Below are 27,910 nucleotides of genomic sequence, written 5' to 3' on the forward strand. Positions count from 1 at the left end.
CGCTTATCTCTAAATCAAGCAGGGTCAATACCTGAGCCTGGGACCCATGTGCCCCCCCAAGGGAGCATGTTAAGGAGGAAACTGGGATGTTTTGCATTGACGTGCATTCTTGCTGTGACCAGGCATAACTAACAGGTATGTGGTACAAGCTCCCTTAGGAAAATGAGGTGATTCCTTGCAGGGAAATCCATGTTATGGTATCTACAGTGTGGCAGAATTACTGAGTTTGAGATGGTGAGGATCTTGGGGCAGATTAACAATGGGAATTAGGCTTGGATTGCCTGCTAAGATTCTAAAGCTTTTGAGCATATGCTATGCTCCGCTGGGTATTTTATTATATGGCTTTCACAGTGGGGAGGGAGTGTGTATAGCCTGAAGCAATGCTGAAGGAAGGGATGTGTTCTGAGCTGGCACCTCACAGAAGATAAGCAACTTACCCTGTCCTGTTGATCCCTCCTTTCTGCCTTTGCAACCGAAACTGTTGAAAGATTTCAAACCTCTCTTCCCCAACAATAACGTTCAATGTTTACTTCCAAGTTAGAGACAGGAATGGGAACAGGTAGGAGAGGGTAGTGGTCTGTTCTGTGCTCCACCCTTTTTTTCTATCCAACAGCTCACTGCTAGTCCAGTGCAGATGGATTTCAAACCCATGACTTAGGAGGTAAGGATGTTTTAATACAGTAAGGCAAAACGTAACTGTTTAGTAATGAAGCTGATGTGCTTTTCATGAAGTTCATCAAGATTCATGAGGGATTCCAGACTGCCAACATCACTGAACTTTCAGAGCGTGTTTCACTCCATGCTCACCCAATTCCTACTCAACTTTTTGAAGCAGTAGCACATCACTTTGTTATTAGTCAAAAAAAAAAAAAAGTACTTTCAATGGCAGCTAGTTAGGTCTTTTATAGCAACAAGAATAAATTTGCCATTACTAACATTGTGGTTATGTTTTTTAAAATGGGTGTGAGTATTACTTAGAACCTGAACAAGACCCTTGAATATTTTTATTTTTCAGGTGTCAGGTTGTAAGGTCCAATAGCATATTCTGCAAACTGTGAGATATAAATTTGAAAGGGAGGAAACTGTAGCAGAGAAGCAGTGTGTTTTACTTGCACATTTTGAAGCAGACCTGTGCTGACAGTAAGTATAACTTAGTATGTGTATCTACTGGGGACCTTTTTCCAGTTCAATTTGTAGACAACGAGTTTACTTCTCATTTCAGCAAATGCATTTCTCCAGCTATCCTCTCTGATTTGTATCAAAGCCAATGTTTGCTTCTAATAACAGCACAAATAATTAACTGGTGCTAGAAATGGCTAAGACACTTTCAGAAAAGGTTACAGAATCTCATTTTGTCGTCTGATCTGTTGGAATCGCAAACATACCACACACTGCTATAGGAGATTCTCAAAGTAATTATAGGTGTTTGTTTTGATCAAGGATTTTTGTGCTCAGCCTAATGCTGTATTCTATAATAATTTTTTTTTCTGTTTTAAAAACAAGCGTAGCCCTTATTATGAAAACCAGTCTAACTAAATTACCATGAGTGATATCACAAGGGCTCCAGACTCAGATGAAATGGAATCCCATTTTAGCAATTGCAAACCTAAATGCTCAATTTCATAATCACTTTATTATCATCTTAACAGTGACAAATACCTGTAACCAGCAGCTAATAGGCATTTATGTATATATGTTACAATTTATTAAAGACTACAAGCTTTACTTTTTTGTTCCCCTTTAGAAATGACCTAAAACCAAACAAGCGCTAAATGCACAGAATGAATTAGAAACCCGTGTTCAAAATTGATCCTCCCAGTCTCCTAATTAAATGGAGCGCTAGCTTTTCTATTTCCTAGGGGCTAGTTTGCCAGCTCCCTCCTCAGCAAACGAGGTTTCACATTACTCTGTGAAACGCCTGTCTTGTTCCTTGCCTCTGTGTATTGGGACACCCTGAGTACTTAATGGGGGTGTGGATTCTGAGCCAAGTGTTCAATCGCCTGATACGGTCACACTGGGGGTCACTTTCAGCAATACTGATACGTTCCCATATTTGCCGCAGGAATATACTTACCAAATGGGCAACCGAGGTGTTCTTTGTGAATGCGTGGTTTGCTGTGTGTTTTTTACTGTGCTGGAGGAGTCCTGTATCTGTAGCTATCTGTTCTGGAAATGAAGAGATGCAGTACAGATTTTATAGTATTATTTTAATATCCTCTTTCCTCTCTATTCTGCGTTTCTATAGCTATTCTCTACAAGTTGAAAAATCGTGTATGCAGCGAGTTACAGAAAAACATACAATGCAGTGTGGCTGTAGCTTGGCTAAAATAGAGAACAAGTATCCTACTGATGGTAATGATTTAAATATAAGATGGGAATTACTGGTTACTGTGTCTTCCTAGCTTGATCTGGGGTGTGTATTTGCCACCCTGATGATTAGCTGTTAAGCAGTTATCAGCCTTACTTTAACTAATTTCAGTAATTCACAGCTGCGGTCAGCCAGCAGGAGCCAAAGGCAGCATCATGGGTGTTTGGCCTGAATGGAGATCTGCCTCTACTTTGGACAAGAACCCCCATGGATAACCACTAATAAAATGCATTGTATGTTATTTGTGCCGAAAGTCCTCACATTGAGCATATATAGCAAGTCTTGTATTTTGCATCTTGCTATAACAGTGCATAGCCTCGCATTAAGTGAAATGCACGCGAATACCAGAAGCATCCTTACTGTGTGTTTTTACAGCACAGTTAGATTTTGATTAGCGCCATCGCATGCTAACTAGAAAGAAAAAAGGCAGGTGACAACTAACAAATGGAAGAAAAGACATTCCAAGTTCTTTCTTTCCAAAGTTCACCTTACTGGCTTATTGCCTTATGGAACTATTAAGTGGTAAGAAAGTAACACTCCTTATTCCATCTAAGCCTCCTCCTGTGCCATCTCCTTTGTTCACTGGACCCACTGTCTCACCTTGCGGGCAAAAATAAAACCCAGAAACTGGAAGACTTTCACAGCTTTGTCTATGAATAGGCATTTTAGCCAGTGTAAGGAAAATGTCTTAGAAGCTTAAGTGTACAGTTTTTAGCACCTTTTGTTTCAAGATTTGAAATAATTGCATTTCAGCTATTGGCCCTTCCTATTCAGGGATATATGTACTAAGAATTGGGGTTTAATTAGCTTTATTTTAAAGATTAAGCCAAATCAACAGCTGACCAACCACCATTTTTCAGAATGAGAAATAACTGCCATAGAAAAAAAAAAAATGTTGTAATTTTCAAGTTCGTAGAAACTGGGAGATGTAGTATCCAGAAGATGTATTTCTAATACAAGCCCAGAATTATCTTTTCTGTGCTGCTGCTAGTTTTGCTATGCAGAACAGATAAATAGCAATGTATTCCATAACATGTTTTTTACCTTAAGGTCAGGTTTGATTATTCACGCTCTTTTATTTCAATGTTTCTGCTGTTAATAAATAAGACTGTGATACTTTTGTCTACCATAACAGTGAAGTGAGTTGATCAGCCCTTCAGATGAGGAGCGTTAAGCCTGTGTAAACATTAAGCCTGTAACTCAGGATTTTTCTTTAGATAGGCACACTCCTACAGTGTTGTTTGAGATACAGTCAGTCAGGGATGTTAAGAACTTAGATACCACTCTATACCAATCCTCCCTGTCAGCAAACACAGGAAGCTGTTTTATGATAGTTTTCTTTAAAGTTCCTCCAGTGAAGTTCAATTAAACTGGAGACATATCTAAGATTGTTACTGGTAAAATGTAGTTTTATTAAATTATAAATTCCGTAACAAAAACGAGACAGATCAAGAAAGACCTCAAAAACAGAACTACAAGGACTAGATGGCAAAGCCAGTGAAAATGCCATGAAGTGTATAGGTAAGAATTTGCAACGAAAGTTAACAGCATTTTTACATTTCCATTGAAGGAAAGTAAATGATTGCTCTTTGTCTAGTAAAAACACATTTTAACTCCAAACTCACATCTATTTTCTCACATTAAATTAAGCATCCTGCTCACACCCAACATCTTCCCTGCTCCCACATTGCTTTAGTGTTCTTTTCATACATCAATCCATGCAGAAAGTAGTAAGACACTTAATGCAACAGTCAGATAATGAAAACAATTCAAGTTGTACAGTAGATATACATTGGCCAAAAAGGGACCGAGTATCTTCAAGGGGAGGATGCTACAAAATAAACACAAGACATTTTCAAGAAAACTGGGTATTGCTAAGCAGCTTTCAAACCATTAACAGGACGACCCAGTTTCTTACAGTTAGTCTTCCAGCTGAGACATGTTAAGAGACTTAAATTAGGCCAAATCTGGTTCTCCCCTTCACCCCACCCTCCCACCAAACACACTGCTAGGTTTGAGTGCAATGCCAATGTGGACAGAAAATTTACAGATACGGGACTGAGTTTTTCAATTGCATGGCTCCAGATTTAAACTTCAGTGACTGTGCACTGTCCATCTGGCCTTCTAGACCTTACGCTCGCGTTTACCACCCCTCCCCCTGCCACTGGTCTATCCACTCCTGACTGGTTTGCGTTTGCATTCAAGTGTCTCTGCTGGGCAGAGGATGGATGTTGCTGGAGGTGGGCAGACACATCCTCGCTATCGCTGCTAGCATCCGATTCGGTCTCCTCCACAGAGGCGTCAGGGGCCGGCACCCTACCGGACGATGATGATTCATGGTCTTCCTCTCCCTCTCCCCTATGGCTCCTTTCGGCCATACTGTCTCCATTTATTTGCAACTGGGCAAAAGAGTCTTCTAGAGAAGCGCTTACATCAGGCGATGGCGTTGAAGGACTCATCAGCTGACCATCGAGTGACGGCAGGGGCCTAGCAGAAACAGGCACCAGGGGCTGTACGGCTGCAGCCCCCGGGGTCGCTGTGCTGTCTGCACCGTCAGCGGAGCTCTCTCTCGCCAGGTTGACAGTGTTAGCGTCACAGTCCAACCTAAGCCCAGCCACTCCCTTCTTTGGAATATCTATAATGTCCCGTTTTATTTTCCTGCGGCGTCCATGCTCGTTTCTCCTATACTGAACCATATTTTCAAGATCTGCTACGTATAAAAACCCAGCAATCAGCATTTCAGTGCTCTTTTTACCTTTGGAAAAGGCATCTTCCAGCTCTCTGCTGGTACGTTCATCATACTGCCACCAACCATTTCTACCTTCGTAGTACCAAGCATATTCTCCGTTGCCTCTGCTTGCTGCTTTGAGTTCTTCTGGTGACAATAAGGTTGGCTTGTCGAGAAAATCCTCTGGGATCTCCTGCCGGCAGAGCGCACATCGTTTCCCAAGCCAAGAAGCTCCCTTCACACACAGATAGCAGAAAACATGTTTACAAGGCAGACTTACTGGATGGACACACGTTTGCAGACAGATAGCACATTCAGGGACTGTCAGGGAAGGTGCTGCGTTAGCACATGACTCATTTGTCTTCCTATTTGTGGGAAGCATGTTGATCGAATGATCTATTTCACCGCAGCCAGCCATCCTGCAGAAGATCAAAGAGATGTAAATCAGTTTACTGTGTCAACCTAAACTGGCACCTTACCTCACCATCCACAGAATGAGACACTTGCCTTGGGTTAAGATGAGGTATCATTTATGAAGCTCAACTTTTAAAGTAACCGATAGGTTAACACTGTTTTCTGAGTCAACAAACTAAGCTGAATTTTGGTAGAATTTCTTTTCCCAATCGCTGATCTTTAATCTCCTGTTTCATTTTTAACACAATACCATGCCAAACTTGGGAATTTCCTCTCTTCTTTTTCTGAAGCAGTGTTGATCAGCTAGCTTCATGCAGGCTAAAGGTACTACAAAGCATCCAGCCAGCCTGTTATTTTGGAGCCTCCTCAGAAAATCTGAAGAGGCTACGATTCTTTTCTCAAGAGGTGACCTACCCACAAAACAATCCATCTGTACAGTACTGGTGATCATCAGTTTGACTAGGGGATTACCAGAACAATACTTCAGGCTAGGTTTCCATAGCACAAAATATGCCCGGCAGCAGAACCAGGCTGGAGTATTCCCACTCGCTGTTTCTTAGTCACCACAGCGTACCAGCCCTCAGACAAGGCTTGTAACAACCACAGGGCTACAGGAAGAACTGGATTTGAAGACTGAGGTGGCTTTTTCAAAAGCTATCCTGGATTTCTCTTTCCTAAAAAACAGGTGAACTTGCTGATCTAGCTGAGGGTACCTCAAAAGGAATTGTTCCAGCCAAGCAGAAGGGGCAGTGTATCTATCACAGGAGATGAAATACGCAGCCATCATTTGTTTGTGAAGTCATTGCCTGTGCCTTCTCTGGCCGTGTCTCATCTCTGTTGTTAAACAGAAATTTTATAACCAACTATAATGCTACTCTGCCATTTTATAGGATTTCAATACGCAAAATATTCTAGCCTAGACATACAAATGCCTGCTAGACTACATTTACCTACGGCAATCTTTCATAGTCTTTTTCATGGTTATTTTCCTGTTATGATCTCATTTATTCTCATCAAAACAAACCAGCAGATATCAAACGAGGGCGAAGAGTGGGCTTTAGGGGAATGGGGCCTAAAAATGTGCCTTTTTCATTTCAAATCTCCAAGGAATTTGGCAGCATAGGGCTGATACTCAGCAAAAAAGCCTTTCAGTGTAACTAGTCCTCTTTGTACAAACAGCAGAGCATAGTTCATCCGAAGTCACCACAGAAGGGTGGGCCAGAAGGGACCGTTAGAGGTCACAGGAGCCCAGATTCCAGCTCCACACGGCACTATCAGCAGTATCAGGTCCGATCAGCCATGGCTTTGTCTAGCTGACTTTTTTGAAACCTGCAAGGATGGTGGTATCACAACCTCCCTGGACAGCCTGTTCCAGTATCAGACATATTTCTAGTAAAACGCATTACCTCAAGAGAAAATCCCTCGTGTTACAGTAAAAGCCTTTGCTGCTTTATGCATCTTACGAACACATGCTGGGATTAGAAAAAAAAAAAAAAAGATTTATGCTTCTGTGTCTATATTTATCTTTACAAAAATGCATCTCTATATGCTACCCGTTCCCTTTTGTCACTGTAATTTCCTCTCAGAAGAGCAATGCCTTTCTTTAATCTAATTTTTTAATCAAGTCGGGTTTTTTAAGCTCTACCGTTCATATATGTTATTTCTGAAGTGGCATATAACTCTGTACACCTTTGTATCTGAACTTCTTTCTCTGAGATTAAGAACAAATATGCATACTAGCTCTTCAGTCAGCGTGCAGATACAGACAGCATTACCACCTGGTAATTGTCTTTATTTTGCACATCTACGTGAGAGACACATTCTGAAAGTCTTGTGAACTAGTTGCTCTCTGGCAGCTTCACACTTTCCAGGTTATATTTGGAAGCAGAACTTTACACCAAAACTAGGTTTTTATGACGAGGAACTTATTAGAAAAAGGAGAGAAGAAAAGCTATTCAGATTTCAGAATACCCACGAACATAACTCAATCAGTATCTCACAACAGAAGAGCTGAAATAGAAAACCATGTATTGATTAGTTTGTGCCAACCATGGCTGAGGAAAAAAGATCTGAATTTTCAAGTGTTCCCATAATGACATACCACCGTGCAGAAAGGCACAGCAGCTGAGATTTTTATTTCCACGCTACAGTTTTACAAAAGGCTTCTTTTCCCTAAATACATTTCATAAGGTTATCCTCTTCAAAGAAAAGATAAAAACAACATGAAGATAAGTAACTTCTCTATAATTTGTGTATCATAATTAAGAATTTGGAGACTGCTGGGATTAAAAATGAAACCCATTTTGACAAATCAAATTCTGGTATTGTTACTATTATGAGTGAATGTATTATGCTGTATCATGAGTAAACAAAAAGCAGTGAGAGAGTTCTCATTAATATTTGAGCTGTGCTCAATAGGTCACCTACTAATTTGAAGGTTCTTTGATTCCTTACTAGGTCAAGTTAATAATGCAGCATATGAATGGAAAGGAGGAATAAATGTCTTCTTTTGAAAGTCTTAAGTGATTTTTAATGAATTAGAGGAAAACATAAAATTAATACAGCTAGAAGAATACCCTCATCTCTAACCAAGCACAACCCTGCAACATAAAACTTTTAATAAAAGACAAGCACAACTGCAGTTGCATGTGCTCAGAATGCAGGACAATTATCCATTTAAAGATTTAGATCAACTGAACTGAGGCTTTCACTTTTTGTTTCTAAAAGAATATACTAGTTAATCCTTTATTGTTTACCTTTTTAAGTATCAGATCTAGTTCACGGAGTTTGTCTATAAATTAGTACTAGGGCATATATATGTAGATTTTTATCAAACAGGTAAGCCCTTTGGAAAAGAGGAAAAACATCTAGAGCTGCTATTCTGCTAAGTTACGGCTGTGGAAGCACATTCATTCCAGCTTCATGGCATTAATAACTAAACAAATCTGAGTGCAGAGTATTTTCCCTGAAATTAACAGTAATATTTTATAACAAGATTTATTCAAAAAAGGCTTCATATTAAAATGGTTATCAAAGACTAAGCTCTGTTTTTTGGAGAGCTGGGTTACTTTATTAATTTTGGCTAACAGGGAAAATTACATTATTGAATAAATTAAAATCAGTGACAAGTTCTAAAAATAAAGTTATTTGAAGTATTTGGATCATCAGTTCAGATATAAAAAAAGGGAACAACAAGCATCTGAATGCTACATTTTAACATAAATACAGCCTAAAGCCAACTGTGAAGGAGCTGGTCTACAATCCTGGCAGATCTCACTTCTATTATCTCTTTTTTTAATTAATATTAAAACCTACATTTCATTTGGTAAGCTTACGACGCATAGCCTAGAGTGCCTTCATCAACACACAAAGTATGGAATAGGTAATGTATAAAAACTATATGAAAATTCCCCAGGCCTTCTGGGACTCTGTCCAAAGAGCAAGTAAATTCCCATAACCCTACTCCAAAACAGTAACTTTTCGGACTCCGGGTCAAATTCTAGCTACAACTAAGCAGTTTGTCAACAAGCTGGCACGTGCAAGTCCATTAACAAAACAACAGCAGCTTACTTTCTCTTGAGTAATTTCTACTGACGCATGCCACGAGACTAAGATGTCCTCTCTTCAGATGTCTCCAGCTAGGATGGCAGGTCCTCCTTCCCAAGGCTGGCTCATTCCTTGTCTGTCCTGCCCAACAGTACACTGCAGCGTTTCAGCTTCTCTGCACACTAATGGAAAGCAAACAGTATTACCATTACAACAGCATTGTACACAGATATGAGCGAGCAAAACACAACGCCATGGTCCTGTTACAGAAAGGAAATAACCATCCTTTAATCTACCTGATGCAGACTCCATCAGACATTGTCGTATTTTTTGCAATTACCAATTTTGGCCTACAGTTTGATGTCGATTATTTTGATGTCTAACTTATGCAAATTATCTTTTTCTAAAGTACTATAAAAGGCAATTATTATATCTACAGTTAATGCCTCATTTCCATAAAGTAACCATGTATACAAAATGAGAAACAAGACTAAAGTTAGGAGTATGTTATGTTTGTGCATATTTAACCTCTAGTAAATGACTTCCTGTTTTCGGAGAGTTTAACAAGTAACAACAGCTTCCTAAACCTGTATATAAAAAGAGCCATATTGTATTATTCCAAAGGCCTATCCAGCTTTGAATCTTGTCTGTAAACAGGGGCTGTTACCGGATGTTTGAGGAGAAAACCATGCATGCAAACAGGTGATTTCCCTAGGTCCTGTCCACATCTCAAGCACTCTGCAGCTTAGAGCCCTCTTTATGAAGTGCCAAGCACTTCTGAGGTTCAGTGCTGAAACAAATATATGTGATCTCTGAAAAAGAGGACAAGGGTGCAGTTCAGGCTCTGTGACTCTGAGGTAACGTGCCCCTCTTCAGGCTACCAGTTAATGTCAGCCAAAATACATTTTGCAGTATGTCACCAACCAGAATTTGAACCAATTCATTTCACAAATACAAAGTAGTCACTGGAAACCAGTGTCTTAACAATTACCTAAATAACTCTACAGTAGGCAGGTAGGAATCTGCAAACTGGGTGAGAGGAGGGAGACCACCAAGATTTCACTGTCCTGTTCTCAAGCTCTAAACAAGAAGGTCTTGACCTGAAAGACCCACCCTTAGTTACAGAAAGTATTTTGGGAATCGTATGTACAAAGACTGATGAGCCATACAGCTGTATCTTCCTCTCTTCTGGGCTGTAGCTTTCAAGATGTTTCTTAGGCATTTTGAATTACAATTTTCAGTTGCTGCAAAATCTTACATATACGAATGCTTTGAAGCAGACCCAAGAATGTCATGTATTTGATTTCAATTTGCTCAATGAAAGAATCATTTCAGTGTAAACACGGTGCAGATCAGATTTATGTACCAACTAGAGCAAAGTCAAGGAGTGGTAAGTCTCAGAAAGAACATGGAGCATTTAGTGTTACGGTGTTCTGTGCTATGCTCCATCAAATGATTGAACATTTATCACGAATAATGTCGGATTGAAATGTTCAGATGACTTCAGTGCAAGATAAATTACTCAAACGTGTTATTTTCTTCATAGCTGAGCTCCATGTAGCATTCAGTCCAGCTATTTTTAGCCAGCGTTCAAAAGGAAAAATGCAAAAATTAACATGCCTATCCACTTGTCCTAGCACCCCTTCAAAAGGGAGACGGTTCTCCCCTCATCAATCCAGCAACTTCCCCTTTCTTCACACATTAATCTGAAATGGAGAGCTGCAATCCCACTGAAATTTTGGCTCTACTAATCCACTCAGACAAAATACCGTGTTTGCTACGATCAAAGAGACGGCTGCAACAAGCTCGATGCTGTGGGTGTGGTGCCCAGCCCTTCAGCTCAGGTCCTGGCTTCTGCAGGTTTTATCTGCTACCTCCTACAATCCACTGTCAGAGGTGGAGCATTCAAAGACCAAATGTTACATGGAGATGGGAGAAGGACGCTGGGTCAGCTCTGACAGATTTCCTAGGAAAAAAACGCACGCACATACACGATGCATGTAATTATACCTGGAAGAATCCAATTAGGACATAATTATGGGATTATGGTAAGGCAACTTTCTAAACGCTGCATAGCTCTTAAAAAGAACTAGTTCACAAACTGACTTCAGGTAACCTCTACTCTTCATTATGTTGTTATTTACTTAATAAGCCAGCCATGAAAATTTTACAAAACGGGATAAAAGGCGCTTGTGGTTACACACACACCCCTTCCCGGACTCTGCTCCTTTGAAGTTAAGTGGCTAAGAGCTGTGTTCTCTACTTAGCAATTAACTTCCTACGTTAGACGAGCACCTCGTACGGGGAGTTACGCTAACTGCGGCAACCTGCAAGAGTCCCTTCCCCTTGCGCACTCACGAAACCCATGCGTCCCATCACACGCCGATTTTGGAACGCGCACTCAAGACGCAACGGATGAAGGACAATCCCACTGCCCAGGAGCAAGGGCTTCGACCTGGCATCAGCGCTGGGCAACAGCTCCTCCCACGCTGAGGCTCAGGCGGTGTCTGACTGCTCTTTGTTCCCCTGAAGTCTCCAGGGACGCTTGCTGGGAGAAGTTGTGCCAGCCTCTTCCACGCAGCTTTAGGACTCCAAAGTGGCTGACCTCCTACCTGAGCTACCATCCGAAAGTGACCCAAGGTCTTCCTTGAGGAAAACATCCAGCTTTTACTAGACCAAGACGGAACGAAACCTTTCTTGTCAGTTAACTGCTGCACATCAGATTCCCAATAACCTATCAGAGCCCAAACTACTTTTTTTTTCCCATTTTTCTTTTGCTTTGGAGACCAGAGCAAAAGAAAAAAAGCAACAATAACTTTTAAAAAAATATCCCAGAAATGCACGTATTTAAGAAGCCAGGTTCTGAATGTAAATGTGGTGTTACCTACAGCCTTATTTAAATCCTGCCTCAGATGATAAATTCTGCAGCACTCTACAGATTACTTTAAACTAGTTACCACAAGCTAATCCTTTGTGTCCCCATAGGCTGAAAAATCAACGGGTACAGCACTACAAAATAAAAACGGTAAATGCTTTTATGTAGTTAAGTACTGGACTGTTTCCATCAAGCTCCCTACCTCATACCTCGATTCCTGGGGGAGGGAGGGTGGAAGAAGGTGGAAGCAGGGGACAGAACTGCGTCCTTCCCTACCAGCCACCATGAGCCAAATATACAGGGAAAAGGAGGAAAGAAGTAAAGTGTTTTTGGTATGGTTTTTGCCTTTTTTTTTTTTTTAAAATAAGGGGAGGGGAAAAAATTCATTTTCCCAGCTGAAGGCCTGTTATTGTCAACATAGTGTCAGCTAAAGGTACTGAGCCTTTCAGATATTTTTTAAACCATCACCAGGCAATGCACAGCACAGCAGATAAATAATTTCACTGTCTCCTGTTCATAGTGACTTCTCTGTACCTCTTTCTTAAAATTAGAGTATCTTTGGGAATTAGTGATGTGATGAGGCTTCAACTTCCCCGTCATTCTTTATGCAGTGCCATTACACATTAATTAAAAAACAAAAACAAAGAAAAACACACCTTGTATAGATTTAGAACTAAACCACAGAAAAATAGTCAAGTGCAGAACAGTCAACCATTTTGGTATTGAACTGCTGCATATTTATTCAAAATGAATTTCTTGTCCTGTGCTACAACTGGACCACTGAATTTGAAGTATATATTTCATTTTATTTAAGAGAGCAAAACATTAGCTTCTCACTCAAGCAAAATGATAGTGTCAAAGTTCCTGTAGGAAAACAAAGCAAGAACAGGTTCATCTGAAGTTATCAATGCTTTGGAAACGCAAACTAAGTACAGGAACATCTCTAAACAGAAAGACTTGATTAACATGCACAGAAGAAGGAGAGGGGGAAAAATCAATTCCAATAAAGTGGTTTTTTTCCCACCATTTCCAAGAGCCCACTATTCAAACTCCTTCGAAACCCTGCAGTTCCATCCCTCTCGGCAAATGACAACTGCGTTACATCTCAACTGATGCAGCGGGTTTTGAAGGAAACAAAACGAACTTGTTTCTTCCTCCCCGTACAGATTCCGCACTGTGGCGATTCAAACAATTGGCACTTTGATTCCCTCGGAAGGCAGCCACAGCATTAACCACACAGAACTGTCAAGCGAGCTCTCGCAAACATTCGATATTTAAGATTTACTCAAAGCGACCAAATCGATACCAGGGTTTTGTACCGGGCGCTCAGTACTGTTACAGCAGGCCGTTTTTGGTGATGCATTTATGGAGGCACTTTAAGGCCTATTTTAAACAACCCCCTGTGTTAGCGGAGGCTGTGTTTTTCATATCACAAACCTGACAAAAGCACAACTTTATAGCTGCCCTCCCTACCTACCTATTCCCTAATCCTTGGGATTACCGGTGTACAGTTCCGTGGTACAGGACCACGGGCAAACTGCACAGGATTGCTCGCTGGGGGTGACAGAAAAGCGGTACTGGGACGAACACCACCACCTCCGGTGCGCTCCCCTCCGGGCTGCGCCCGTCCCCGCTCCAGCGCCGCGACCAAATCCAGCCCCCGAGCACCCCGCCGGCAGCACCCAGCCCCAATCCCCCCCCCATTTCCAGCGGCGGCGACGCGCACCGCCCGCCTCCCGGCCCCGCCGCAACGCGAGGGGCCGCGCAGGGCCCGCACCGACACCGCCGCCTCCCCGGACACCGCCGCCGGCTGCCGGCCGCCGCCTCCCTCCCCACCGCGCTGCTGCGGCCTGGGCACGGTGGGGGCCCCGCCGGCACCCCGCGGCCTGCCCTTTTGTTCCGGGCCTCGCAGCCCGGCCCCGCCGCGGGGGTAGGGGGGGGGGGGGGCGCGGCCGTTGGCGGCCGTTGGTGACCGTTGGAGCCCCCCCCCCTCCCCCGGGGTGCCGCCGCCCGGGACTCACCCGCAGGATCGGGCCGGGCCCGGCGCGCGCCGCTCCGCCACCTGCCGCCGCCGCGGGACGCGCCGACGTCACGCGCAGGACGGGGGGGGCGGGGGGGGGGGGGCGCTGCCGCGCCACCGTGACGCGACCGGGAGGGAGGGGCCGCAAGCGGAGGGGAGGGGCGCGCGCGCCGGCGGCGTCACGGGGGGAGGGCGCGGCCACTCCCGCTGCTATCCCGAGGAGGTGTCATGGCGGCCTAAGGCCGGGCGTTGGCACCTCTGCAGAGTCACGGAGGCGTTAGGGCTGGAAAAGACCGCCGTGATCATTTGGTCCCATCGCCCCCCCCACCAGTGTCACTCACAAAACCACGTCCCTAAGCACCGCATCCCTAAGCACCATGTCCCTAAGCACCACGTCCCTAAGCACCACGTCCCTAAGCACCACGTCCAGCCTTCCCTCAAGTCACGGCCCCAGCTCTGCCCCGAGGAGGGCTGGATGCTTCTCTGGCCTCCTGCCTGTGGGACGAGACCAGGGTGTAGCTGGGGGCTGGGCTGTCACAAAACCGCAGCTGCTGCCTTGGAGGTAGCGTACGGGAAGGAGAGGTGTTTTCTGCTGCCAGCAGAAACAATTGAAAGGTACGCCATGTTCTTGTCAACAGCAGATGAATAAACCATGGTGTGAAATGATAATCCATGCATCACTTCAGATGGAATCACAGAATCATTAAGGATGGAAAAGACCTTTGAGATCATCTGGTCCAACCATCACCCTACTACCAATGTCGCCCACTAAATCGTGTCCCTATGTACAAGGCCCAACTTTTCCTTGGCTACGAAGATGGTGAAGGGCCTAGAGGGGAAGACGTATGAGGAGCAGCTGAGGTCACTGGGCTTGTTCAGGCTGGAAAAGAGAAGGCTGAGGGGAGACCTCATTGCGGCCTACAGCTTCCTCACGAGGGGGAGTGGAGGGGCAGGTGCCGATCTATTCTCTTTAGTGACCAGTGATAGGCCCCGAGGGAATGGTGTCAAGCTGCGACAGGGGAGGTTCAGGCTGGATATCAGGAAGAGGTTCTTCACCGAGAGGGTTGTCGCGCACTGGAACAGGCTCCCCAGGGAAGTAGTCACAGCACCAAGCCTGTCAGAATTCAAGAAGTGTTTGCACTGTGCTCTTAGTCATATGGTCTGAAGTTTTGGGTAGACCTGTGTGGAGCCAGGGGTTTGACTCGATGATCCTTATGGGTCCCTTCCAACTCTGGATATTCTATGATTTGATGATTTCCTTGAACACCTCCAGGGACAGTGACTTGACCACTTCCCTGGGCAACCCGTTCCAATGCCTGACCACTCTTTCTGAGAAGAAATGTCTCCTAATTGTTTTAATTGTTGAAGAGTAGTGCTCATTGTTCAGTTCTTTGTTTTAATTGTTGAAGAGTAGGGGCATGACCTTTCCCTTTTTCCACTCACCAGGGACATCGCTCGACTGCCGAGACTTTTCAACTATGATGGAGAGAGGCTTGGTAACTACATCAGACAGTTCCCTCAGGACCCTGGGATTCATGTCTTTGGGTCTGATAGACTTGTACCTGTTCAGATTCATCAGGTGGTCTCGAACCTGCTCTTCACTTACAGTGGGTGGGACTTTGATCCCCCAGCCTCCGTCTATGGGTTCAGGGAAATTAAAGACTTGAGAAGCCCATCTACCAGTGCAGATGGAGGCAAAGAAGTTGCTGAGTACCTCAGCCTTCTCCATGTCTGTCGTTGCCAATTATCCAGATATAGAAACTCACTCCTAATATAAGAAATTAGCCACCTATAATCGCTTACACACTGCTATTTTCACCCCTCAGTCTATTTTCACAAATGTTAAAGGCTCATGGTGGCACTCCGTGACTCCTCCTGTCACCCCAGCGCAGCAGCCCGAAGGGAGCTGGGTCCTCTCTTGTGCTCTTCCTTGAGGCTCTGTGCAGAAGGGATGCCACCTCTCGCCCAAGGGCTGGGGGATGGGAAAGAAGCACTCACACAACCCCTGGGAATCGGCAACAGAGTTCTTTATTGCCGGGACATCTTGCAGGTAAGCCTGCAGGATGTCTGTGGTGTTTGGCAGCTCCAACCTAATGCTTGGGCTGGAGCCTGCGCGACAAGTAGGGAGCTCGCCGGGCACTCCTGCAACGCTGTTGGTGCGCTCTGATGGCAGAGAGCAAAGACATGCCGGGGTAGCCACAGGTCTGATCTGGCCGAGGTGGATCCACTTCCATCGGTTCCTCCACATCTTGTTGATCCACCTCCATGGGCTCCACGGTGTTTGGCAGAAGGATAGGCCACTCCTTGCCAGGGACTGCCCAAAGGGGATGCCTTCCATCAGGAATGTTTTCAGGCCAGGGTGCCGAACCAGGGGGTCGTTCAGTTCCACCCCTAGGCCCCAATGCCACTGTCCGGCTGATTTCCATTTGTGGATTTGACACTGCCATCAGGTTTATGGCCACAGCTGGGTCCCATGCTGCATTCCGGACTACGGGCATGCCTCTGCTCCCTGCGGCTGTCTGCCTGATGCTCCTGCCTGCACCCCATGCCAACGTTGTGCCATTGGGAGGGCCCAGGCCCCCTGTCGCTGTATGGCTGAGGGGGCAGCCTGTTCCCCGCATCGTTGTGGTGCCACTGGTACTGCCTGTAAGTGTCTGTGGGCTGCGCGCCAGAGGTCCCTGGAGCACTGGTGTCAGTTGTGCTGCAGGCACTACTCCTCTGCCCATGACACTTCTCGTTAGGTGCACTCCTTCTCGGTGCTTCCTTGGACTGCATCACTGTCCTCACACCAAGGAGGCCTACCGCTCGCCTCCCTGCTTCTGGACTTCTTCCTGCCACACAAGCTGGCCGTCAGAGTGTCTAGAAGCTCAGTGAGTGGTGGGCCAGCTGCAGGGGTCCTGTTTTATAGGGCCTGGAGCAAGGGTGGGGTAGTGGTGGCCACTGTGACCTCAGCAAGCCTCTGTGATGGAGTGGCCCATGTGTGGCCAAAGGCAGCTGTGTTGGGAGCATCCTGGAAGATGCCCTCACATGGACAAGGAGGAGGGCTGGGGGGGCTGAGGGCCCCTTTCCTGAGGCTAGCTCCCCCGGACCATTTGGCTTGCCAGAGAAAAAGGCTGCCCCTTGGCCACAGGGACTAACTTCCACCTCCCATCCTGTGCCCTGGGTTTAGTTTTAACACTGGTCTGAATTTTTGGGTAGACGTGTGTGGAGCCAGGAGCTGGAGTTGATGATCCTTATGGGTTCCTTCTAACTTGGGATATTCTATGATTCTATGATTCATTCCCTCTAGTACTATCACTAGTTACCTGTGTCAACAGGAAACCCTCAGCTTCCCACAGCTTCCTTTCAGATAGTTAATGATACTAGGAAGAGAGGCTGAACACATCAGAGTACTCATTCCACATAAATACAAAACTAAACCTTTCAGCATAACTAAATGAGCAAATTGTCTCATCAAAGGCTTTCTAGGCCTAGAAGTATTGTCAGCTGCACTTTTTCATGTTTTAAAACAGAAATCACAGGTATCAGAGAACATAAGATATCAAAAATCTAATGCTAAATTGTAAATTTAATCAGTAATTATAAAACTAATACATTTGGTTAAGCTGCTGAGTTATTTATAAAAGCCTAGAATGGCCTGCCCGTAATTTATACTGTTTTTAGGAAATGTGACATGATTGCATCTAAGGACAAACATGTGGCAACCTGGAATTTGTGTCCTGGTAACGGGGGACACTGAGAAGGCGGAGATAGTGAATGCCTTCTTTGCTTCAGTCTTTGCTTCAAAGACTCCCCCTCAGGACTCCTGCACGCTAGAGGGAGGAGAAAGAGTCTGGAAAATGGAGAGCTCCCCTCTGGTTGAGGAGGGCATGGTTCAGGAGCGTCGGAGTGGGATCAGTGCACACAAATCCATGGGCCTCGACGGGATGCATCCACGCGTGCTGAGGGAGTTAGCAGAGGTGGTCGCCGAACCGCTCTCTATCATCTTTGAAAGGTCCTGGAGAACAGGAGAGGTGCCTGAAGACTGGAGGATAGCTAAAGTCACTCCAGTCTTCCAGAAGGGCAAGAAGGAGGATCTGGGAAACTACAGGCCAGTCAGTCTCACCTTTGTCCCTGGAAAGGTGTTGGAACAGCTTGTTCTGCATTCCTTCTCCAAGCAATTGGAAGAGAAAAAGGTTATGAGGAGTAGTCAGCATGGGGAAGTCGTGCTCGACCAACCTTGTTGCCTTCTATGATGGCATCACCAGCTGGGTAGATGGGGGGAGAGCAGTGGATGTCATCTACCTTGACTTTAGCAAGGCTTTTGGTACTGTCTCCCATGACATCCTGCTAGCAAAGCTGCGAAAGTGTGGAATAGAGGACTGGACAGTAAGGTGGGTTGAGAACTGGCTGACTGGTTGAGCTCAGAGGGCGGTGATCGGCAGTGCTGAGTCCGGCTGGAGACCTGTGACTAGCGGTGTTCCTCAGGGGTTGGTGCTGGGTCTGGTCTTGTTCAACATCTTCATCGACGACCTTGATGAGGGAATAGTGTCTGCCCTTAGCAAGTACGCCGATGACACAAAGCTGGGAGGAGTGGCTGACATGCCAGAAGGCTGTGCTGCCATTCAGCGAGACCTGGACAGGCTGGAGAGATGGGCAGGAAGAAACCAAATGAGGTTTAACAAGAGCAAGTGTAGAGTCCTGCACCTGGGGAGGAACAGCCACATGTGTCAGTACAGGCTGGGGGATGACCTGATGGAGAAGGACCTGGGAGTCCTGGTGGACGACAGGTTGGCCATGAGCAAGCAGTGTGCCCTGGTGGCCAAGAAGGCCAACGGGATCTTGGCGTGCATTAAAAGGAGCGTGGCCAGCAGGTCAAGGGAGGTGATCCTCCCCCTCTACTCTGCCCTGGTCAGGCCTCACCTGGAGTACTGTGTCCAGTTCTGGGCTCCCCGGTACAAAAAAGACAGGGATCTCCTGGAAAGAGTCCAGCGGAGGGCCACAAAGATGATACGGGGCCTAGAGCATCTTCCCTGTGAAGAAAGGCTGAGAGACCTGGGTCTGTTCAGCCTTGAGAAAAGAAGACTGAGAGGGGATCTTATTAATGTTTATAAATACCTGAGGTGTGGGAGACAGAGGGATTTGGCCAACTTCTTTTCGATGGTCTGTGGGGATAGGACAAGGGGTAATGTGCTCCACAAAATGGAGCACAGGAAGTTCCGCACCAACATGAGAAAGAACTTCTTCACGGTGAGGGTGACGGAGCACTGGAACAGGCTGCCCAGGGAGGTTGTGGAGTTTCCTTCTCTGGAGATATTCAAGGCCTGTCTGGACGCCTACCTGGACAACCTGCTCTAGGGAACCTGCTTTGGCAGGGAGGTTGGACCTGATGATCCCTTGAGGTCTCTTCCAACCCCTACAGTTCTGTGATTCTGTGATTCCGTAACCTATCCTGCTATTTAGAAAGGTCTTTTTGGTGCTGGGCCAAAGAACAGAGATTATAAAAAAGGAAAAGTCCTTTACTGGCAGTGAGTTTGTTCATCAGCAGTAGGCTTAATCCTGTACCAAACCAGAGCTCGATCCTGTGGAAGTTACTGAGGCCGAATTCATGTTGATTTCAGTTGGAATCTGACCTGAATAAGGAAAGCAAGTCAGGGTTCTCGGGGGATATAGGGACTTAAAGCACAGCTACTGTCATTGCATACAGCTTCATAAGAGAAGCAGCACCTTGGAAAACTGTATTTAGGAAAAAAAATATCCCTGCCTGTGTTCGGGAGGTTTGTGACAGTTTACTGCAGCTTCAGATTGACTGAGAAAACGCACTAGTGAATGCACAGTTTTATTTTACACTCCATGAATGGCAGTTAAAGGCAATAGCAGATTGTGCCAAAGCTGGTAACCAAAGACTTTTAAATGTGTTACACCTCACTGGACTAAAGGAATAAGGAACACAAAAGTATCTAGTTGAACAGATTGGAATAAGGGGATGTGAAATGAGCTGCTTAAGATCTAGTAAGATTATACGTTCTAAAATGTCACCCACACTATTATCAGTCCTTATTACCAGCTTTTATTTCAGTCAGAATGCAGATGATATCTTTTTCTGTGCTAGTGCCTTTGGCATGGACACATCCCATATATTCCAGTGATGGTTTCCTTAATACATATTAGTTCATACCTGTTTGTTATAACACGAGAAAACACCTCAGTTCTATCTTTCTACATCTGCTTCCTTCACAGTTCTGTTCTCCCTTATGTGTCTCTTTGTTGTTGCCATTGTCTACAGTGTCATCAATCTGGAATTGATGTCTGATGCTCGCCACTAAATTATTAATGAATACAGTGGCTTGAAAAGTAGATTCACCAGATTAGTCTTTAAAAGACACCGCTTCCTCTGGTAAGTGTCTACACTACCGTTAATATTTTGCTGATGCTTTGACAATGGAGAACTATGAATCCATATTTCAGTGATTCTATTTATAAAGAATTTGCTTCTGGTTCTTCAAATGTACATGATACTATATAAACCTTTGAAGATATGCCAATGTCTTATATATACCAAGAGCTTGACCCTAGCTGCACTTGGCACAGTTAGAGAGAGATGGGAGAAAGCATTTTCCTCCTGCTGTGGTTTTGAGTCAGTTTATATCAAAGCAGATTTGGGAGGTAGCATGGAGAACCTCAGAGTTGCTGTAAGTTACGCTAGCAGTAAAGGAGTGGGTGATGTATGGTATCATGCCCCTCTGTCCACACCCCTGCACTTTCAGCAAACCCTCTGTACGGAACAGAAGCTGTGAAGACTCCACCGTGCCGCCCAAGTGACAGTGTACCCTGAGCTCTTTGCTAGTGGCCAGAGGGTGGGCTGAGGGTTGAATTCCAAAGCATAACTGTATTAAAAACAAATGCTGATTGCATTCTGAGGACACTTTTGTTCTATGAAGCCCTGTTGCTTATCACTCACCGCACTCCTTTCGTCTAAACTCTTGTAGAGCGTTCCTTGTGCTAAACTGATCGCTAGTCACTATTTGTAGAACTCAGTGCAAAGGCCTGAACTGGTGTATGAAAATCCAACTACTGTACCTTGTATAATTTCTGTGTTTTGCTTACGTAATGCAGATATGTAGCAATGACTGGTAAATACACTGCTATTTCGCACGTTTGGAAGGATTGCACTGTTTAGTGATGGGATCATTCCCATTTTGCTTCAAAAAAAGAAAGTTGCATGATGCTGAGGGGGAGAAATGGGAGAAGAGAAGCTGAGCGTGAGTTTCATTTCTCAGTTCTCCTGACTTGTGACTCTCGGTGGATCTGTACCCATTCCGTCTGCAGACTCCCAGGGAGAGATCCAGAATGTTTTGCTTTCATTTAGTAGCAATAACCAATTCTACACAGCATACAAAACAAATTTATTTTATTGTCCCATTTGGCAGGCAAGGTAAAATTTTCTTCTACCAGTAAGTAAACGTTGACTTTTTCCATTACCCCATCTGTCAGAATCCGATCACAGTGTATGTTGCTGTTGAATTGAAATCGTCCATATGGTGATGTAGACAAGCAGAAAAAACAAACAAAAAACACAACAAAACAGCTACTGCCCTATAATACAGTGTATTTAAATCCTTTAATTTTCCATGCAGAGAGTTGCCAGGATTAAAATGCGCTTTTCCCAGTAGTGAATCGTGTGTACTAGTCTCAAGACCACTAAAATCTCTTTCTCTTTGACTTCCTTCCCATCAACAGAGAATATTCATCTAGTATTTAAAAAACATGATCTTCAAAATCATGAAGTTTAAAAAAAAATGTTAGACTTCGGGTTTCTTTTAAATTTGGCCTCTGAGTTTTACACCTGTTTTACATGTATTTCTGTAGCTATAAAAGACTGTATTTTTACTTTAGCTGAAGCTGAGATTCTCATACAGTCAGACATCTTCAGAAGTTACATCTTCTTGAAAACTAGCTGGCATCACAAGAGTCTTGATAGAAAAACTATTAGAGATAGCACTATCATGACTACATTTTATTTTAATGGAAGGAAAGCCAAATATCAAAAATATGTTGTTGTCATCTTTCATTCAAAGAATAATGAATTAGAAATTGCAGTTTCCTTTTGTATCACTAGATGGTACATGGTAACTGTAGGGAAGCTGAGCTCTTCAAAACAATGTTGATTGAATATAGGTACTGCTGCTTTCTCTCCTGATCCAGCTAATGCACTGAGCGGTCTACTGGCTTGCAGAAAAAACATGTGCAAAACTATTCCTGACAAATAAAACTAGTAGTTACACTGAAACTCTGGTCCTAGTGCAGTCAGTGGCAAAAACTGTCTGAGTGGTTCTGTGCAGATGTTTTCTGGGAAACTGCATGGTACATAGGTCTTTATCTCAGGGTTATATTTGAAAAGAGGAACTCTGTACTGAAATGCTTGGAAACATCCATGCTTTCTTGGAAAGTTAGCAAAGTCTTCAAACTGCATGTAACGGCCCCTCTGAGCTACCTGCTGGTGAGCTCTCAATAGCTGTTGAATTCCTTAAAAAGACAGAATAAATGGAAATATAGGCTTGTAATTTTAGTTATGCCTGTATGAATTATCATGATTGCTACGCAAACATATAGTTTCACACTAAACAGCTAGTTTCACACTAAAAAATACATTATTCTTTTTACAGGCAATATTTTTGAATGCTACAATAACGCAATCAAAACAGCATCTCCTATAAAAAATTTAAAATAAAAAATAAAAGAATAAAATAGGTAGGATGTGAAAATAGATGAAGTAAGAAAATAATAGAACAAACAAACAAAGAACAGCCAGAGCAAACTCCACAATTTTTTTTCCAGAAGAGGTTGAAAGCGAATTTTAGCATCTTGAGAAAAATTCAGCTTCTGAACTCTTTGAAAGGCTGACATGATTCAAGAAAGCTTCCCTGCCTGAGCTCATGTTAGGCGCTGATAACACTGCAACCTTAAGATATAAAAGTGCTCCAGCAAATAAGATGGCAGCTAACAAACACCCCGGCACTTTGATTTATTTGTAATATAGTTTTCCTATTATTTTATAAAAGAACCAAGAGCATTTTATGCTGTTCTGTTTTGGAGAACAGTTCAATAGCTTAAATGGAACCATTTCGCATTGCAATAATGATATTTCAGCCTGAAAGTTTTTGATTAAAAATTAAAATGTCTCTGGATGAATCTGTCCTCTAGGCTTTGCATGTGTGAAAAGGGCCCCATGGGCAAGATCTGTGGACACTATACTGCAGTTAAATCTTGCTTCTCTTGTTCCACATAGGAGTTCACATTTTCTTAGTGTTTTTTAGGAAAAAAAAAAAATAGAAAAGCCTAGTTTTCAGAGGCTACTTTGTTGTGTGGTCATTTTTTGTTTTGTTTTGCTTTTATTTTTGTTCTTGTTGTTGTTTGTTTGTTTTTCTGTGTATGTGTGGTTTTTTTTTGTTTGTTTTGTTGTTTTGTTTTGTTTGCATTCTCTTCCTTTCTCCCATGCTTAGGCTCTGTGACTTATTGGGTGAGACCCTTTCATTATGAAGGGCAGTGTCATCTGAACCTCTCATATCAGTTTCTCACAATGTCACCAGTTTCCACAGCAGCATTAAGCATTTTGGGGAAGGACTCTCTGTGCCGAGGCTAAAAACACTCAGCTGTGGGAGGAAAGAGAAGCAGAAAACAGGTCTCAGGAGGAGAGGGAGTGCAGAGTGGGGCCGTGCTGTGTTGTGGTTAATCCCCCAGCACTGTACCAAGAAGGCAAAAAAGGAGAGTCCCCGGACACTCAGCGTCATCTTCCATTACAAACTCTGCAGTGGAACAGGAGTCCCCTAAAAGCAGGCTTCAGTTTCCAGCCTCAGGGAACAGACCAATTTTTAACTTAAAACCAGCAACAAAATACGTGTTCTAAAGACATACATAGAGCTGCGGTACAGAAAAGTGAGAGAAAGAAGTTATGCCATACAAAAGAAGTGTTCTTCTTGGCTATAACAGCTAGATATGTAGTGTGACAGCATCTCTTTTTTTCTCGAGGAAAGAATAACAACACAGTGCAACGAATATAACTGGGGTAAATGTTCTTCTTTGAAGTCTAGTCTCTCTTAGTACGCTCACATCTCTCAGTGAGATGGGTATGATGGCTGATATTACAGAAAATGCTGGATTAGGTCAGACTTGTAATGCATTTCTCAGATATGCAGTTGATACAGTACTGCTATGCAGAAATGCTTCTTAATGCTGTTTGAATCTTTAAATGTCAATAATGTAGACTAAATAAATGTCTGTAAGGAGTGTCTTTTTCTGTGGCTTCACCAGTCTTTTCTCCATAAAGAAGGGAAAGAAGACAGAGTAGTTATGACAAAATCTGAGTAGGAAATGAATCTCAATTAGTACTTAAAATAATCCCACCACCTTAGATGTTATAATTGCAATTTTAGTGACTATCACCTCTGTGAGCTACACAAGATGGGACTGTTAACACAAGGATGATGTTGAAGACAGAAGCTGTGCAGTATCACCTGCTTTCACATTTATTTTATAAAGTGTTCTCAGAAAGTAGGACAGCGCAGAAAAGTGCATTTCTTGGTGGCATGGACTCTGAACTGACAGGAATTCATCGAGGACTTGAGGCATGCATTGATCAGCAGTGTTGCACTGCCTATTATAATTTAGTATTTAATTAACAAATCAGTGAAGGGAAATAGCATCCATAAGCACTGATAATGGGATGTTCAGGATAGCTTGCACAATAACCATTTGAATATTAAGAAAGAATAAAGTTAAAGGCTCATCACACAGCTCCAACCCAGTACTTCCACACAACTTTATATTTATGTTTGCAAATAGATCCAGCAGGATAGACTGCCCAAGAGAACAGCCACGTGTTTCGTTGCCTGCTGCTTTGCAAACTCCTTACCCTGTTCCAAGCCACATGTGAAAGTTTTGTGCCTTCCCCTTCCTATAGGAGGGAACAAGAAAAGGTTTGAAAACAAGAGAGTGCTTTAAACCCTGTGTAGATCTTCCCTAGGGGGAGGAGAAGGACAAGTCTACATCCTGGCTGAATTCTCCAACAAACTGGTTTTAAAACAGCATGAGCAGGCTCCCCTGCTAGCACCATTTATCAGGAAGGGGTACTCCAGTAGAAGATAAATGACTTGCAATCTCAAGTGAAGGGAGGCATTTTCTGCAGCCCAGAGTGCAATGCCCTTTCATGCTTTATGCTCAGTGCCTTAAAGTCAGCCACTTCCTGCTCATCACGTTAGTTCTTGTAGTGCTAACTGTTCTGGTGGAGTGTGAGTCAGCTCTGTGGATTTCGTAGGGTGACAAAAATCAGCTGCAGCATCACCATGTTCCCTCGCTGAACCCAAAGGAGGAGGGTAGATAGAAGAAAGTTCAATGCAGGGAAGAAAGGTTCTCAGAAGTATTACAGTGCCTTTGGGACTATAGCTTTCCAGTATCTGCTCTGGCATCAGCTTTACCAAATCAGTAGCCAATTTAGCTTTCTGTGAGGTGGCTTAAAATACCTACCTGTCTCACAGGGGCCTTGTGAAGGTTCATTAGTTAAAAACCTTTGCAGATGGAAAGTGCAAAATGGGTGCATTCTGCTGATGCCATAATCCCCTCCAGGCTTCGAAGCATCATCGGGAGACCCTCTGAGGAAAGCAGTTGTTTCTCAACCATGGATACTTACCATTTACAGATCACTGTGTTTGCTTGAGTTTGTAACTGCTTGGATTTTGTTTGCAGCATTTTTCAGTTCAGTTTGGTTGCTAGAATCTCAAGATGAAATACATTTGTTCAGTTTGTGGTGATGCTCCTCTGGGGATTGCTACACCTGAAAATTAGCCTTCGTGTACATCAGTTCATAATTATTGGTCTCATGAGAAGTAAAGTGAGATAAAGTGTTCTGTGGCAGGACTTCTTGAATTAGATCTCTTGGTGCATCTGGAATATTAGCTTGGAGATTTTTTGTGGTTTTAGGTCTGTTTTAATAATTCTGAAAAGCTTCTGATGTATTAATGCATCATTAATATGCAAGAATGTGTATTCTTTCAGATGGCTCAGGTAAACAGATTAGGCATTTTGTTATTACATTCAAAGTTCTCACATGAGCCGCATGTTAAAAAGCCCTAATTACGTGGAGTATTGAAAGCTGGGGGGAAGAGCAATGACATAAGGTGTTCTTGTTTCTTGACTTACAGCAGTGCTGTGAGGGGGTCGCATCACGAACAGATGAGGAGCCTCAGTTCACCACTCCTCCTGATTTTGAATAGGATGTTACTCCGGGCTCGGTTCTGGCCTTTGTTCTTCTGCATAACACTTTCCCCCAGAATTAATTTCACCGATTTCAGCTAATTCATTCGGATGTGGGATAATCACTTCTGCCACTGCTGTCATCCCTCTCCAAGGAAGTTGTGACAGAGTTCTTCAAATTCGGGTACAGGCTTCAGATTTTCCATTATCTTTGAAACAAGCTCTGAAAAATCTCATTCTGCGTGTCTCGGTTTTGTGTCACCATTTGGCACTGCTGACTTAGCTGTGTATTGGATAATGCCACAGGGACACATTCACGGCTAGCATAGCTGAGTGCAATTCCGGGGAGTTTAGCAGACTTTCAGCTGCTTACATCAGCAATGAATAATGTGTAGCCTTTAAACCACAGAGCACGTGAACAGCAAGACAACTCAGTTGCATCCATTCCCAGTATGAATTCCTAGATTTATACCAGGGCTAAATTTATGATATCTATTTACCTGAGCGCTCGAAGCTGTCCTCATAATTCATGTTGAGCAGCGTGCTGCAACTATGTTGTTCCTCTGAGCGTGAATTAAATTCATTGCTGTTATAAGAACACATAACTCCCTGAGCTCCAGTGAAGCGACATTGGGTTATACAAACTGAGTCCTATGATTTCATCCAAGGCTCAGTTAGAGGTAAAACAACTGGATACTGAAACAAAGTTGAATACGTCTGTAATGTCATAAAGAGTGAGCAGTAAGGCTAGAAGAGGTGATCAGATATGGATGAGTGAGTTAATTTACTTCTGATTTATACTACAGACTCTGAAAGTCTAGAGAGTTCAAAGATTAAGTAGTACATTTTTAAGGATGCATAGTGCTTTGGTTTGATAAAATATGATTTTCACTTTTACATGCATTTCCAAAGCATGAAAACTATCTGTACGAGTTTAAGAAATGTATGCAGTTGTATACATCCTCATGTATAGAGCCGTGGATGCTTCATGGTCTGTGGTTTGTGCAAAAATTTCTGAGATGCTCTGGCCCAGCACAGGAGACATTCTGTGAAGGTTCAGATAAATTAGCACTGATGGGTTTGGTTCAGCTTGACTTGATGTTCAGTAATTGCATTGACAGGGCAATTCTTTGCATTGTCAAGCTTATTATCGCACATTACTCCCATATCAGTTGCTAGCTTGCTGTAAAATGACAGCAGGAGGTATAAATGGCAAAGCTCTGCAGAGGAATACTTTGGACACAGGGTATCTGTACGGATGTGGTAGACAAGTTGGGATTACTGAGTGAGCGTGGAAGCTGGATATTTCTGCCGAAAAGTTTGGCAGAGGTTTGATTACTTATTTTATAGTTTTACCTGATATCATCAGGCTTCATCCTTCAGCACAGTGTCAAAGGTCTTCAGGGCAGCTGTGAGCAAGAGAGGCTGTTGCTACCAGAGCCGATAGCTGCCATGCTCTTCAAGGCTGCAAAGGTATTTTTGCCTTGATGGCAGATGCTGAAGAATCGCATCACAGGAAATTACCCTTGTGATCTCTTTCGTGTGTAATGAGATACACATAGAAATTCCCGCAGTGTGATGGCAGCAGGGGACTGTACAACATATACAAGGAGCACCAAAGTTGTCATCTTTCCGCTGTCCGTCTGTGGGTAGAGTGGTGGAATAACACCATAATAGAATAATTACCATAATATTATTTGACACTGTCAGTCGTGCTGATAATTGAATGTG

The 27,910-nt window shown here is 43.6% G+C and overlaps 1 protein-coding gene across 6 annotated transcripts; it reads right to left on the reverse strand.

The window, feature by feature from the left end:
• Positions 1 to 3,751: 3,751 nt before the first annotated feature.
• On the reverse strand, positions 3,752 to 14,084 carry RNF146 (ring finger protein 146). 6 transcript variants are annotated; one of them, XM_066994314.1, is made up of 4 exons: positions 13,953 to 14,084; positions 9,081 to 9,238; positions 5,377 to 5,515; positions 3,752 to 5,289 (listed from the first exon to the last, which is right to left on the reverse strand). In XM_066994314.1, the coding sequence occupies exons 3-4, from the start codon at positions 5,512 to 5,514 to the stop codon at positions 4,456 to 4,458; spliced, it is 972 nt and encodes a 323-aa protein (XP_066850415.1). In that variant the 5' UTR covers position 5,515; positions 9,081 to 9,238; positions 13,953 to 14,084; the 3' UTR covers positions 3,752 to 4,455. The 6 variants fall into 6 exon arrangements, with proteins under 6 accessions (XP_066850415.1, XP_013030871.2, XP_066850414.1 ...); XM_013175417.3 differs by lacking the exon at positions 13,953 to 14,084 and adding exons at positions 10,826 to 11,022; positions 13,409 to 13,613 and having other exon boundaries at positions 3,752 to 5,515; XM_066994313.1 differs by having other exon boundaries at positions 3,752 to 5,515.
• Between the last annotated feature and the right edge of the window lie 13,826 nt (positions 14,085 to 27,910).

The sequence above is a fragment of the Anser cygnoides genome, chromosome 3, assembly GCF_040182565.1.
Source record: "Anser cygnoides isolate HZ-2024a breed goose chromosome 3, Taihu_goose_T2T_genome, whole genome shotgun sequence".
NCBI classification, from domain to species: domain Eukaryota; kingdom Metazoa; phylum Chordata; class Aves; order Anseriformes; family Anatidae; genus Anser; species Anser cygnoides.

Excerpts from the sequence above, each read along its gene's own strand:
- RNF146 (XM_066994313.1), bottom strand. The coding sequence starts at position 5,514 with ATGGCTGGCTGCGGTGAAATAGATCATTCGATCAACATGCTTCCCACA.